The 12,335-nt window shown below is 38.4% G+C and overlaps 3 protein-coding genes across 3 annotated transcripts in view; 2 read left to right on the forward strand and 1 right to left on the reverse strand.

Annotated features, from left to right (window-relative positions):
* The first annotated feature begins 2,253 nt into the window (after positions 1-2,253).
* Positions 2,254-3,613, forward strand: LOC107665250 (P2X purinoceptor 3-like). The gene is made up of 6 exons (XM_016456059.1): positions 2,254-2,265; positions 2,343-2,479; positions 2,554-2,647; positions 2,737-2,802; positions 2,886-2,963; positions 3,039-3,613. Exons 1-6 carry the CDS (start codon positions 2,254-2,256, stop codon positions 3,171-3,173), a joined length of 522 nt encoding a protein of 173 aa, XP_016311545.1. The 3' UTR covers positions 3,174-3,613.
* A 13-nt stretch (positions 3,614-3,626) lies between these two features.
* On the reverse strand, positions 3,627-8,618 carry LOC107665269 (uncharacterized). Its single transcript, XM_016456082.1, has 5 exons — positions 7,625-8,618; positions 6,300-6,436; positions 5,515-6,058; positions 5,201-5,416; positions 3,627-4,328 (listed from the first exon to the last, which is right to left on the reverse strand). Exons 1-5 carry the CDS (start codon positions 8,429-8,431, stop codon positions 4,131-4,133), a joined length of 1,902 nt encoding a protein of 633 aa, XP_016311568.1. The 5' UTR covers positions 8,432-8,618; the 3' UTR covers positions 3,627-4,130.
* Positions 8,619-9,671: 1,053 nt separating this feature from the next.
* The window catches only part of LOC107665270 (cell cycle checkpoint control protein RAD9A-like), a 5,302-nt gene continuing 2,638 nt past the window's right edge, over positions 9,672-12,335 (forward strand). Inside the window, exons 1-7 of the mRNA XM_016456083.1 lie at positions 9,672-10,010; positions 10,202-10,272; positions 10,392-10,514; positions 10,898-11,012; positions 11,464-11,563; positions 11,663-11,769; positions 11,843-11,949. Coding sequence (XP_016311569.1) covers positions 9,977-10,010; positions 10,202-10,272; positions 10,392-10,514; positions 10,898-11,012; positions 11,464-11,563; positions 11,663-11,769; positions 11,843-11,949 — 657 coding nt within the window. The 5' untranslated portion in view covers positions 9,672-9,976. The remainder of the gene's footprint in view (positions 10,011-10,201; positions 10,273-10,391; positions 10,515-10,897; positions 11,013-11,463; positions 11,564-11,662; positions 11,770-11,842; positions 11,950-12,335) is intronic.

The following is a 12,335-nucleotide window of genomic DNA, read 5'->3' on the forward strand; positions in this document are numbered from 1 at the left end:
GATCGACTTGGTTGTAGAAGACTGTTTACTGACCATAAAAATTATTTTACACATACCTAAACAACGAGCAGGTAAAACCATCCTAATAAACACTAGCTGCCATCAAAAGAACGAGCCCTTATTCCACGGATAAAGTGAATAATCTCACGATGACCATGGGATACTGATATTACAGTTGTCTCTAGCTGGAGACTCAATCGGGTTACAAAAAATTATGTCAGGAAAGACACTGGCCATTTCGTTGGGTCATTTGTACAGTCACAGATACTTTTTTTTTTAATAAATACAATTTATTTTATTTATTTGCCTACTTTAATCACGTTTAATTATTTATATATATATTTAAACAAGAATTTGTGTATTTATACACACATTTATTTATTTGCATATTTATTTATTTATTTGTGTATTTATTTATTTATTGTTTTTGCAGGTTTCATTTATTTATTGTTTTTGCATGTTTCGTACTCCATATTCACTCGATGCGTTCCGAGCGGTGCGTCTGCAGCATCGCAGCGATCGTTTCCTCACCGAGTCTATTTTTGCTGTGCTGCACACGCTGAATTAAAGTTACAGGGCATTGCTCACGTTAAAAGTACTTTTAGCTATAGGGGTAAAGCAAGGAAAAGTAGGCTACACTTTTAGATAAACATGGTAACCGATGGCCCTCGTGGAGTTAGAAAAAGTTATTTTTATGACCAGCAGGGTTACTCGTAATGTAAATGCAAAAAAAAAAAGGCACGAGACGGCTGTTTCTGTCAATGGTAAGTTTTAATTTAAAATTGTGATGGCCTACACATTAAAGTGTTGGTTCATCCAAAAATGAAAATTAGCCCATAAATTACTCACCCTCGAGTCATCCTAGGTGTATATGACTTTCTTCTTTCAGATGAATCCAGTCGGAGATATATTAAAAATTGTCTTTGATCTTTCAAGCTGTTTAATGCCACTCAGCGGGTATGTCTATGAAAGATAGTATTACAGTGTGAAAAGATAATGCTGAGAGAGAGAAAAAAAAATAGTAAAAACGTTCAAATTCGAAATCAAAATAGACTAATGGTGGTAGGCTATTAGCCGCGGATCATAGCGCACTGAGCACACTAAAGCCTGTGTTATAATGCTGCGCCGCATAGGCTACGGACCGCACATGGACTGCACTGCAAACGGACCCTCCCTTAATTTAGTTCACTCTTTGCTGATATAATGCAGCACTCAACTGCCATGCATGCACTATAGGGATTTAAGAATCAGTGAAGACATCAGCGATTTCGGAGTCGACACCGAGAGTCGATTCCAGTGCTGGAGTCGACTCCGACTCTAGGGCTATTCAGAGTCGATTAATCGATTCTTTTGGAGTCGACTCCCCATCACTACAAACAGGCCCCTTTCCCCTCTCAAGTGCTCATGTCTTTTAAAACTTTTTCCCACTAAATATTCCAGCTTCAATCAAAGTTCAGCTCAGTCCACAGCATTTGCATTTGTGCTGTAATACTAACAAAGAAAACCAGAACATGTCAACAAGAAAAGAAAAGGGAAGAGAAGAACAAGGTTGCACTTTGAGTGCAAGTGAATGTGGCCAGTTTTGAGCAGAAATATGGGGCGTATAATTTTATTTTTAAAACAAACGAATTTGTCTTCAAGGTCTGCTCAATAAAACTTAATAATAATAAAACATTCATATGAGGTTAAAGATTGAGATTATTTTTTTTACTTTTAAAAGTTGTTTGTTTCTTTATGTCCATCAATGACATAACAGCAATTTTAGTCTTCCACAGGAAAGGTTAATGAGCCTTTCACACAAAAATCATGTTTACGTTGCGTGGCTCTACTTTTGAAACTGCTGAATTACTGATATAGCCTACTGTTTTGCTTTGCTGAAAATCCTAATTTGGTGTTCCTGGGGAAAAAATGACCGGCCTTTTAAAAAATCGCTTGTAAATCTCTCATTATGCTATATTATCTCTAAATCTTTGATTCAATATTTTTGTCAAATTGTCTTCTTTCAGTTAGCACGGGTTTTGCATTTCTTTTTGGAACTGGTCATAGTCCTCTCTGATCCAACTGGGTCTGATCTTATGCACCTCAGTTTTGAATGAAAAATGCTTTTTTTTTTGTGCATAATTTTGGCAATGCTCACTCCAAAACTGCATACGCTGTTTCATATAGACTTTTTCCAGTGACAAGCACAATGACATTGTATATGGGGAGGTTTTGTCCCCAGAAGTGAGTTAAATCTGATAAAACCTCCCAGGTATGTCTTCAAAGGTGAAAATAATACATATAGATATATATGAAGTAAACAATGTTTTTGTGTTGTTTGATGTGTGTGTTTTGTGTGTCAGGGAGGAGAGATTGGAATTAACATCAACTGGAAGTGTAATCTGGACTATAATGTGACGTACTGCAATCCCAATTACTTCTTCACACGCTTGGATGCTGCTTTTGAGAACAGCGTTGCTTCCCAGGGATATAACTTCAGGTAGCACGTTAACACACATACTCATGCATCATTCTGTCTTTTCTGCAACTGCATCTTCTTTTTGTCTCTTCCAGGTTTGCTAAATACTATCAGTCCGAAGATGGGACCGAGCATCGAACGCTTCATAAAGCTAAAGCCATCCGCTTTGAAATAATCGTGTCTGGCAATGTGGGTAGATTGTATAGCCCTAAATGCTATAAAGCAGCTTATGTGACATACGGACTTGTGAGTGTCTCATTTTGCTTATCTATTTGCAGGCAGGAAAGTTTAGCACTGTGCCATTTCTGATTAATTTGGTGGCAGCTTTCACTTCAGTGGGATTGGTAAGACAGTTGTGACACACACATTAATGCTGGCAAAACTGCTGGTTAGGCACATAATATCTAACTGATGTATATTTTTGCAGGCTACAGTGTTCTGTGACATTATCCTTCTCAACTTTCATAAAGGGGCGGACGAGTACAAAGCAAAGAAATTTGAAGAGGTGCCAGAGTTTACTGATGTAAGTATGTAGAGATAAGTAGAGCGATGTCTTATCTTTGTGTCCTCTGTATGACAGGTATCAGGCGTTGTGTCCGAGTCAGCAAACAACAGACTCTATGAGGGAAGCCAGAGGTCAATCAAAGCATTGGAGAAGAGCTCAAATGACTCAGGGACCTTTTCTATCGGACGGCAGGACCCGTCAAACCAATGAGACTTTCAAATAATATAGCTACTTCTAGATTTGTGATTATTTGCACTTTCGGTATAGTAGTAGTTTGTTTTAAATCTGTGAACTTAGGGCTGGATTTGTTAAAGAGTTTAAATAAAAGCATTCTTCAGTCAACCCCAAACCCTGAGAAAACACACATCTATACAAATAGCCTACACTACCAGTCAAAAGTCTGTATATGCACCTGATCATTCTTTATTCCTATTTTCTGCATTTTAGAATAATAACCAAGTCATCAAAACTATGAAATAACAGAAATGTAAGTATGAGAGTTACATAGTAACCAAAAACGTTAACCAATCAAAACATCTTATTTCTTGAGCTTTAAACAGATTTTCCATGTATGCTGGACAGTGTCTCATTTTCTCAAGAAATTCACAACTTATCACAATTTACTGTATATTTGTCTACAAAACTTTTTAAGTTGCTTCATGTAAAAAGAGAGTTTTAATCAAACCTTTGTCTGACAGTGTATATACAAACAGTAATTAAGCAGGAGTAAATTTAATTACATATAGAACAGTAAATTATTCATTAAATACTAGATAATCTTTCAGCATGTAAAATGAACGAAGAAAGAAAATAATGATATGTGAGTATATGGATATTTTGTGTTTCATGTGAAATATTTGTCTAAATCAGCTTGATTTTCATTCTGTTCACTTTATTTACTTGAACTATGCCCTTGAGGTTGTAAGTAATGATATCTTGGAAAATAAATTGCACAACCTTTTATTACATTTTACTTCATTTTTATTTTAAAAATTCATTTAATGTAATGGCATATCAAACTGATGCTGGCATATGGCAGTCTCATTAAAATGATTTTTTTTCAGAATGTAATAATGATCATTTTATGTGTCGCTCTTGTCTCTGGAAGTACAGTCTCTGTTTATGTGAGCTGCAGAATTTCAGAGGTGGAGTCAGATGTGAAGAGAGTTAAAATTTGTACTTTCCTCTTCTGGATTTTAAAGACACAATCCACTTAGGGAAAGAAGGCCGGGGAGAAGGTTCTTCTTGCCAGTCGTTATCATTTTCTTCATCATCATTATCATCATCAGACTCTGGCAAATAGCTGGGCGGTAAGATGATAACCTCCTCAGAGAATCGAACGCATCGAGTGTCTTCCATCCTCCTCTGGGAGAAGAGGAGAAACAATGACATGATGGATTGTAATTGTGGACACTAATATGATTACAATGGATTCACAAATGATAGAATGTGTTTACAATAGACACATCAGCTGAAAAGAATTGCCATTTGAAATGACCAGCTGTTGCAGGCCTATTCATGCTGTGTCTTATTATTCTCATTAAGGCTGTATTTATTTGATACAGTAAACACTGTGAAATATTATTACAACTTAAAATATTCTATTGGAAATAATATATTAGTTATTTACATAAAATGTAATTTATTCCTGTGATCAAAACTGAATTTTCAGCATCATCACTCCAGTCTTCAGTGTCACATGATCCTTCAGAAATCATATTAATGTGCTGATTTGCTGCTTAAGAAGCGTTTCTTATTATCATCAGTGTTAAAATCTATTATATTCTATTCTTTGATGAATAGAAAGTTCAAAAGAACATCATTTATTTGAAATAGAAATCTTTTGTAATATTATAACTACTGACTCCAAACCTTTGAATGGTAGTGTACAAGCTAAAAGTAATAAGGATGGCCCTCATATCAGTGTTAAGTTTCTTACGTCACACATTAATCACACAGTATGACCTACAGTACCTGTCCGAAAAATATTTTTTGTAGTAGACTTGTTCACACGACAAGCTGAAAATTCAGCACCCCCCAACAGTTAATTCAACAAAGGCACTAAAACCACAAGCATCTTAACATAGTAACACATGTGCCTCTGTAGTAACAAACTCCCTTTATGTTCAAACCCAAAAACCAAAACCTGATCTTAATATTGATAAGTCAGTTGATATATCAGTTAAAAACTGGTTTATCAGAATGCACATTAGCTTCTGACATATAGTACATCCTACCTTTTTGACCGCAGTCTCCAAAGTTTCAGAAGACTCTGAGTCTTGAGAGATGGAGTCCAGGAGCGAGTTGAGGGAAGTTGCGGCTGAAGGGTTTGAAGGCTGTGCCTCGTCCTCCATGTCTTGTGTTGTGTGTTCAAACGATGCCCTCCTTTTCGTCCAGTGCTCTCTTTTTCGGCTCAGAGATCCGTGGGATGTTACAGACAATCTTTTCATTGACTGAGAGAAAAGAAGGAAAGGAAACCAGAAAGAATATTTTTAATACTAATAACACAAGAAAAAAGTATTGTTTCTGCTTATAATGCTTATACTCTCACCTTAACATTTGAAAGGTCAAGGAGGGGAATAAAATCCTTCGTCCCACCTTCTGGCTGGTTATGACTGGGACCGGACACTTGATTAGACGTCGGCTGTTGATCACTATGCTCAGTTGCCTTTGATTCATTCAGATCAAGCTGGGAAAACTGTGATTGTCCATTTGCTTGCTCACTGTTGTGAGATTTGTTGGGGTTCAGATTGATGTTTTGTGATTGATCTATAAACGGGTCAGAAGTTTGTAGTGGATTTGTGGGGAGATCAGTAACACTCATATGGGACGTCTCGGTCTGTTTATCGGAGGCCATGTCTTGTGCAAAGCTCTCTAGGTGCGGCGGTTGTGTCCAACCTAAATGGGAATCGGTTGGGTCTTTAAGAGTCCATTTACTTGGCAGTTCTTCTTCATGTGATTGGTTATTAGTATTTGGTAACTCGTTTGATTGCTCCGGTTTGCCGCAGTTAACTGAGAGAAACCGAGCCCACTCCGTCCCGCTGAAGATCTCCTCCATTAAATTAGAAGTAGTTCCAAACGAGAACAGACTGTCACTGACAAGAAGGATGAAAGATCATGTAAACAGAACGCCAAATACAACCAATGAAAACCACCTGAACCAGGGTGTGGCTTTAATAGTTACAATAGATAATTTTACTGTTTTAGCCCCAAGGGATCACACGTTCTTTCTCGATGAGACAGTTTCACATGAAATAGAAAGTGATTAATGGATCACACACGTGGAATGATAACTATGTCTGATGCATATTTCTAATGTCACTGGCTGATGTTTACCTCATGTAGCTTAGTGAACCAGGGCCATCTTCAGCCAGCGCTGTGTTGATCTCTTCATGATGGATTTCTGTAGTCTCAGTGAGTGCTGTAAGTGTGTCGTTCACATCGATGGGCACCAATAACGAAGAGCGATTACTCTGAATATAAGCATAAAGGACATTCACTTTTAAAATAATTCCAGATTTTACTTGTGCTTGCCCTTAAAGGGTTAGTTCACCCAAAAATGAAAATTCTGTCTTTAATTACTCACCCTTGTGTTGTTCCAAACCCGTAAGACCTTCGTTCATCTTCGGAACACAAATTAAGATATTTTTGATGAAATCTGAGGGCTCTCTGACCCTCCCATAGACAGCAAGGTAACTACCACGTTCAAGGTCAAGAAAAGTACCAAGATGTCGACAAAGACATCAGTGGTTCAACTGAAAAGTTACGAAGCTACGAGAATACTTTTTTGCGCAAAGAAAACAAAAATAACGACTTTATTCCACATTTTCGTCTCTACTGCGTCACTTTGGACGCACGTTCACGACAGTACCATGAACCTTGAACGTGGTAGTTAGTTACCTTGCTGTCTGTGGGAGGGTCAGAGAGCCCTCATATTTCATCAAAAATATCTTAAATTGTGTTCCGAAGATGAACGAAGGTCATACGGGTTTGGAACTACACAAGGGAGAGTAATTAATGACAGAATTTTCATTTTTGGGTGAACTAACCCTTTAAAAAGTCTCAGCCATGATGCTGAATTGTTTGGGTGATTGAATGCTGGCACATTGCTGTAAGATTGCTAAAGCATTCTTTGCTAGGGCATTGCTAGGTGGTTACTAAGGCATTCTGGATGTTTTTAGAACATTAGGTGCGTTCCATTTGACTGTAAGTGGACTTCAAAGTGGACTTTACCATCTTAAGTGAGATTCCAGTCTGAAGGGAGCGAACATGTTTAGTTTGAAGGGCACTGTGAATGGCATAGGGAATAAGTGTACATCGATACATCACTTCACAGGAAGTGGAGAAGGAAATTTACCCACCAGTCATTGCACATCAGTCCAGTACTTAAAGAAGTTTGATGTTTAAAACAAAGGCAATGTGGCACTATTATTGAGTTTAATTAGTCCCATGTGCGATTTGTAAGCATACACCAACGTGCCAAACAGATCTTTTGGGGAGGATCGTGCATTCGGTCATCCCATTAATAGTCTTGATCTTTACATGAGGCTAATTTAATATTTTTGCAGTGCTTGGCTCACTGTATTAATATTGATGTAAGTAAGCACCACTAATAGACAAAGAACTTGTCCCAAACTGGCTTGACTGACTCTAATACTCACTTGTACTTCACTCTGCACTTGTCTTTCTCCATCATCTCTTTGTCTGGTCAGTGTGTTTCTGTGTCTCTCTCTCCATCTCTCTTTCACATTCTGAGCCCACCTTTTAGCCTCCCCCCACTTCTTTCTACTTGTCTTTGGCGTATTTCCTGATTGCTCATGAAATCTGGTGCTTTCATTTCTCTCAGTCCCAGTACGCCAACTCCATGTGCCACTTTGACTTCTGACCTCTGTTTTTTCCAGCACTGAAGATGTTGTTGTTAGCATTGGAGCTAAAAGATCAGGGGGGTTTTGGAAGGATTCTGTTTTGTATAAAGGTGGCACATTTGAGCTGGTCTCCCCTTCCAAAGAAAAATGTTGCTTCTTCTCCGGCATCTGATCGTCTCCAACCCAGGAAGTGACATCACCCGTCCTTTCTGATGTGAAGCGCTTGTGTTCCCCCCAAATCAATGGTGGACGTTTAGGTCTACCAGAGAATCCTGAGTTGTGCTTACTGATCCTTCTGACAGGTTGTTTAGGAACAGAAGTCAATGCATCCTCAAAATGAGAAGATTGTTGAGTCCAAGGTTTCTCCCATTTATTCCAGACTGAGGCGCGTCCATCCTGCTCTTTACAGTTGGAAGAAAACCCAAACTGATCAATTGTTGTTTTAGATGAATCTTCCACTGGTTCAGCATTACATTCTCCAGACGGACTGCATGTTTGCATATCAGTGACTGAGCTACAGTTGGTCTGAGGGTTCAGTCGTAATTTCTGAAGCATAGATTCCAGTAGGGCATGAGAGTCTGAGACAGGGTCCAACTTCGCCATTGGACTCTATGGTACCACATGCGCACACATGAGTAGAGACAACTCACAGATATTGGGTAAGTGTAAGCATTCAAGCAGACTCGCTCTAGACGCTCAACTTTCACCCATGATAGTTACTGGTAGAGCTGTACAGTCCCATAGATCCTTCATTTATGTCATCATGTTAGTCCACACAAGTATTTATGTCCATCAGTCATTCAGATCCTCTTTGTTTTCCATCCGTCATGCGAGCTCTCAAAACTGTTTGATCCTTTCCCGATTTCTGAGTGTTGCAAAGGGAAGCAGTGTCATAAAGAATAGTGCAAAAGCCAGAAAGAGGTGTGTCCAACACCCAGATGGACAGGTAAGACAAGTGTGTCAGGATGAAACATTTTGTATTTTTGTCACTCCCTCTGACCAGCCGCTAAATGGCTGAGACACTGTGTCTTCTTGAGAACATTTCGACATCTTAATATGAAGTCACTGCTTCAGAAAGTTGAGTAATTTCATTTTATTGGTCACCCATTTTCTTTTAAGCAGCCAATGAACTGCAATTCTCTAATGCAAAATCACTTGTTGTAGTACACCAATTAAGTGTAGTAATTATGGTATTATTTAGGTGGATTACTCTAGATTTATATTCATATTTATATAATATAAAGTAAAATACAATGAAGTGCAGTTACAATTAAATAATTATGGTAATGTGAAATCAGACCTTAGATTAATGATGTAAAATTATGTAACCTTTTGAGTTATTTTAAATAGTTTAATGACAGATTAACAGGTGTTGCATCAAACAAGTCAGATTCGCATCAAACAATATTGTTCACTTCCACTAAAATACACTATTACTTAAAAAAATTACATTTGATATATGCAACAGTGTAATTTGCCGTAAAAGACCCTTAGTCTAAGCTCCTCTTCTTAATGTTTTTTTTGTTGTTTATTTCTTTTTTGAACGGGTGTTATTGTGAAAGTGAGAATGCGGCATACTATTATTATATTACTATCCATTTTACGGTTTAACATAGGCAATATAAATCGTGAGGTGGTGCTGCTGTCACGGGAATTGTATTATGATTAACATTGTCGTTATGTCATTTAACTTTAAGTGGACCCGGCAGAACCTGTTGCTCATATTTAACCTCTTTCCTAACACATTTTTATGCTGTTCGTTTCATGTACTGTAGGTAACCTTTTGTATGTGGGCGCTTTGTTATGACGCAAAGCCGTATATCCCTAAACGCGAGATCCCTCGCGCTGATTGGCCAGAGCAGAAAATACGCGCCGCGTGTCGGATTCGAAGTAAACAGTGGCGCACACCTGCCAAATTCCTGAATTATCCGCTTATAGCAAGTTTACTTTTGTCTGAATGATGTACCATATGTTACGCGATAACAGATAACAGCTCTTAACTTTTCTTCACGACCAATTTCTTGCGTTATAATGGCCACTGCCGTCATGTGGCTGATTCCGTGGTTCGCCATGAAAGATTCTGCTCCTGGCGCTGGATACTTTATGTAAACTCTGTTTAAAAGGAATATTGTTCACAAGCAAAACGTAATGGATTGTGTTGTAACCGGAGGAAACGTGAAAGGTAATAAATAACTCGTGAGAGTAACTTCGTTCAGACGCGACGCGCTCTAAACGCGTTTTTCAAAGCTGCATTATAAATAAACTTCAATGGTGTAACGTTAGCGTAACATAGACGTGTAAACAGGCTTCGCATGCACTTATTATATAAAATTACTTTATGAATAGAAGAATACTGATCCACACTTGTTGTAGTTTTAGCAAAAGCCATACATTCCCTGTCAAGAATCGGAGAGGAGCTGTATTTGGAGCCTGTGGAGGATGGGGTATGTGTTTGTTTCCGGTGTTTATGATTGTTTAGCCTGATGTGAGGTGTTGAAATAATGTGTAATATGATTTTCTATGCTGTGAGGTCATGTGACTTGTGTGTGTCCTGTGCGTTTAGTTGGCCTTACGGTCGGTCAACTCATCCCGGTCAGCCTTCGCCTGCTTCCTGCTGTCTCCTCTCTTCTTCCAGAGATATCAGGCTGCTTCAGACCAGAGCTTCCGCTGCAAGATGCCCATCAAGGTGACATTTCCTGTTCCTGTTCCTGTTCCTGTTCATTCTATCCCTGCAGTTCCTCTTCATGTCTTTATGAGCTAAATACCTGTCCATTCATCACTAGAATGTGTCTATATATATTAGTAATTTCCTCTTGCATGCACAGTCTTTTCAGGTAGGCTAAAATGTAAAAAGGAAATTCACAATGTACAGCAAAGTCCTCTTGATGGGAATGTTTTCCTGCTAGTCTGTCTTTTGTCTTGTGTTCTTCAGAGTGTTCAGGCTGTGTTCAAGTCCCTGGCGTCTTTTTCAGGCAGGCTAAAATGTAAAAAGGAAATTCACAATGTACAGCAAAGTCCTCTTGATGGGAATGTTTTCCTGCTAGTCTGTCTTTGTCTTGTGTTCTTCAGAGTGTTCAGGCTGTGTTCAAGTCCCTGGCGTCTCTGGATCGCTCTGTAGAAAAATGCCGTATTCAGTTGAACAGTGAAAAGAGTCGGCTGACCATAACTCTGCACTGTAAACATGGTAAAAACAGTCTGCTGAAAACACTTTTTTTGTTAGTATGATTAAATGTAAAATATATTATCATCGCACAGCTCTATATATAAAGTTGGATATGCAAGTGGTCAACTTTGCCTGCTTGCATACATACAGCATACTCACATAAACTTTATTGTTTAAATCGTCACAGAGTGTAACTATATTATGGGCCAGTTCTAATCTGCTAAATGCGATTATGAGGAATGAACATATTAAGATAGTATAAATATTAACAAACATTGTGATTTTTTTGTAAAGCTGCTTTGAAGTGAGTATTATGAAAAGTGTTATACAAATTAAAATTGACTTGATTAACCTTTATTATGGCATGGTAATCAGTCAGTAATACATTTTTTCTTCTAAATAAACTCAAAATCTTGCATACAAATGGCATATGTTACAGTATGATCACCTAAACTGTGTGTGTTTGTTACAGGGCTCTTGAAAACACACAATTTGTCCTTTCAGGACTGTGAGAGTCTGCAGGCCGTGTTTGATAAAGAGAGCTGTGCAAACGTGCTACAGGCTCAACCCAGGTTTACATTCATTTTAATACCTCAATATTATCAAGCCATTCGCATTCCCATTCAGAGTCTGTTTAATCGTTTTCTGATGTACTTCGATGTCCACTGTAGGTTGATGGTGGACACAGTTCTGCATTTCCCTCCGTCTCTGGATGAGGTGAATCTGTCAGTGAGCAGTGACCGCGTGTGGCTCAGGAACCACGTGGAGGATGATGCAGGTATCAGTCATGTCAGTCTATATTCTTATGATATGCATGAAACGAATCAAGTCAAAGTTTTTTCCTCTCTCAGACTCTCTCAGAGCAATGATGACTGAACTGTGTTTGAGCTCGGAGGAGTTTGATCATTTTGCCGTCGGCACTCAGACCAGCGTCACCTTCTGCCTCAAAGAGCTCAGGGTGAGTGTGTTCTCACACAAATATTCACACCCAAAGACAGGCCTTAAAGACAACAAATCTAGCACAGTTTGACAAATATCTGAGTGAAACCATATTTAAGGCCCCAACATCCAACTTATTTTTAACCTGAGTGTAGCTATTTGTAACCCGAATGTGTTGAGGCTTCCGGTTTCATCCGCATCCATTTACTTTTATCTGTACAAAACAGCTCGCTATGCTGCTTGATATTGCAAACTGGCATTTCTTATCATATTATTTTAATGTATTGTCTTAATTATAAACACACTGGTTTTTAGTGCAAATAGTTTGATTGGATCTATATATGAAGAGTTCATTTGCAAAAACCGATAAACGCCACTTTAAAAAAAAAAAAAGAGCTAATTGCC

This window comes from Sinocyclocheilus anshuiensis, unplaced genomic scaffold (genome assembly GCF_001515605.1).
Source record: "Sinocyclocheilus anshuiensis isolate Anshui unplaced genomic scaffold, SAMN03320099.WGS_v1.1 scaffold483, whole genome shotgun sequence".
Lineage (NCBI taxonomy): Eukaryota > Metazoa > Chordata > Actinopteri > Cypriniformes > Cyprinidae > Sinocyclocheilus > Sinocyclocheilus anshuiensis.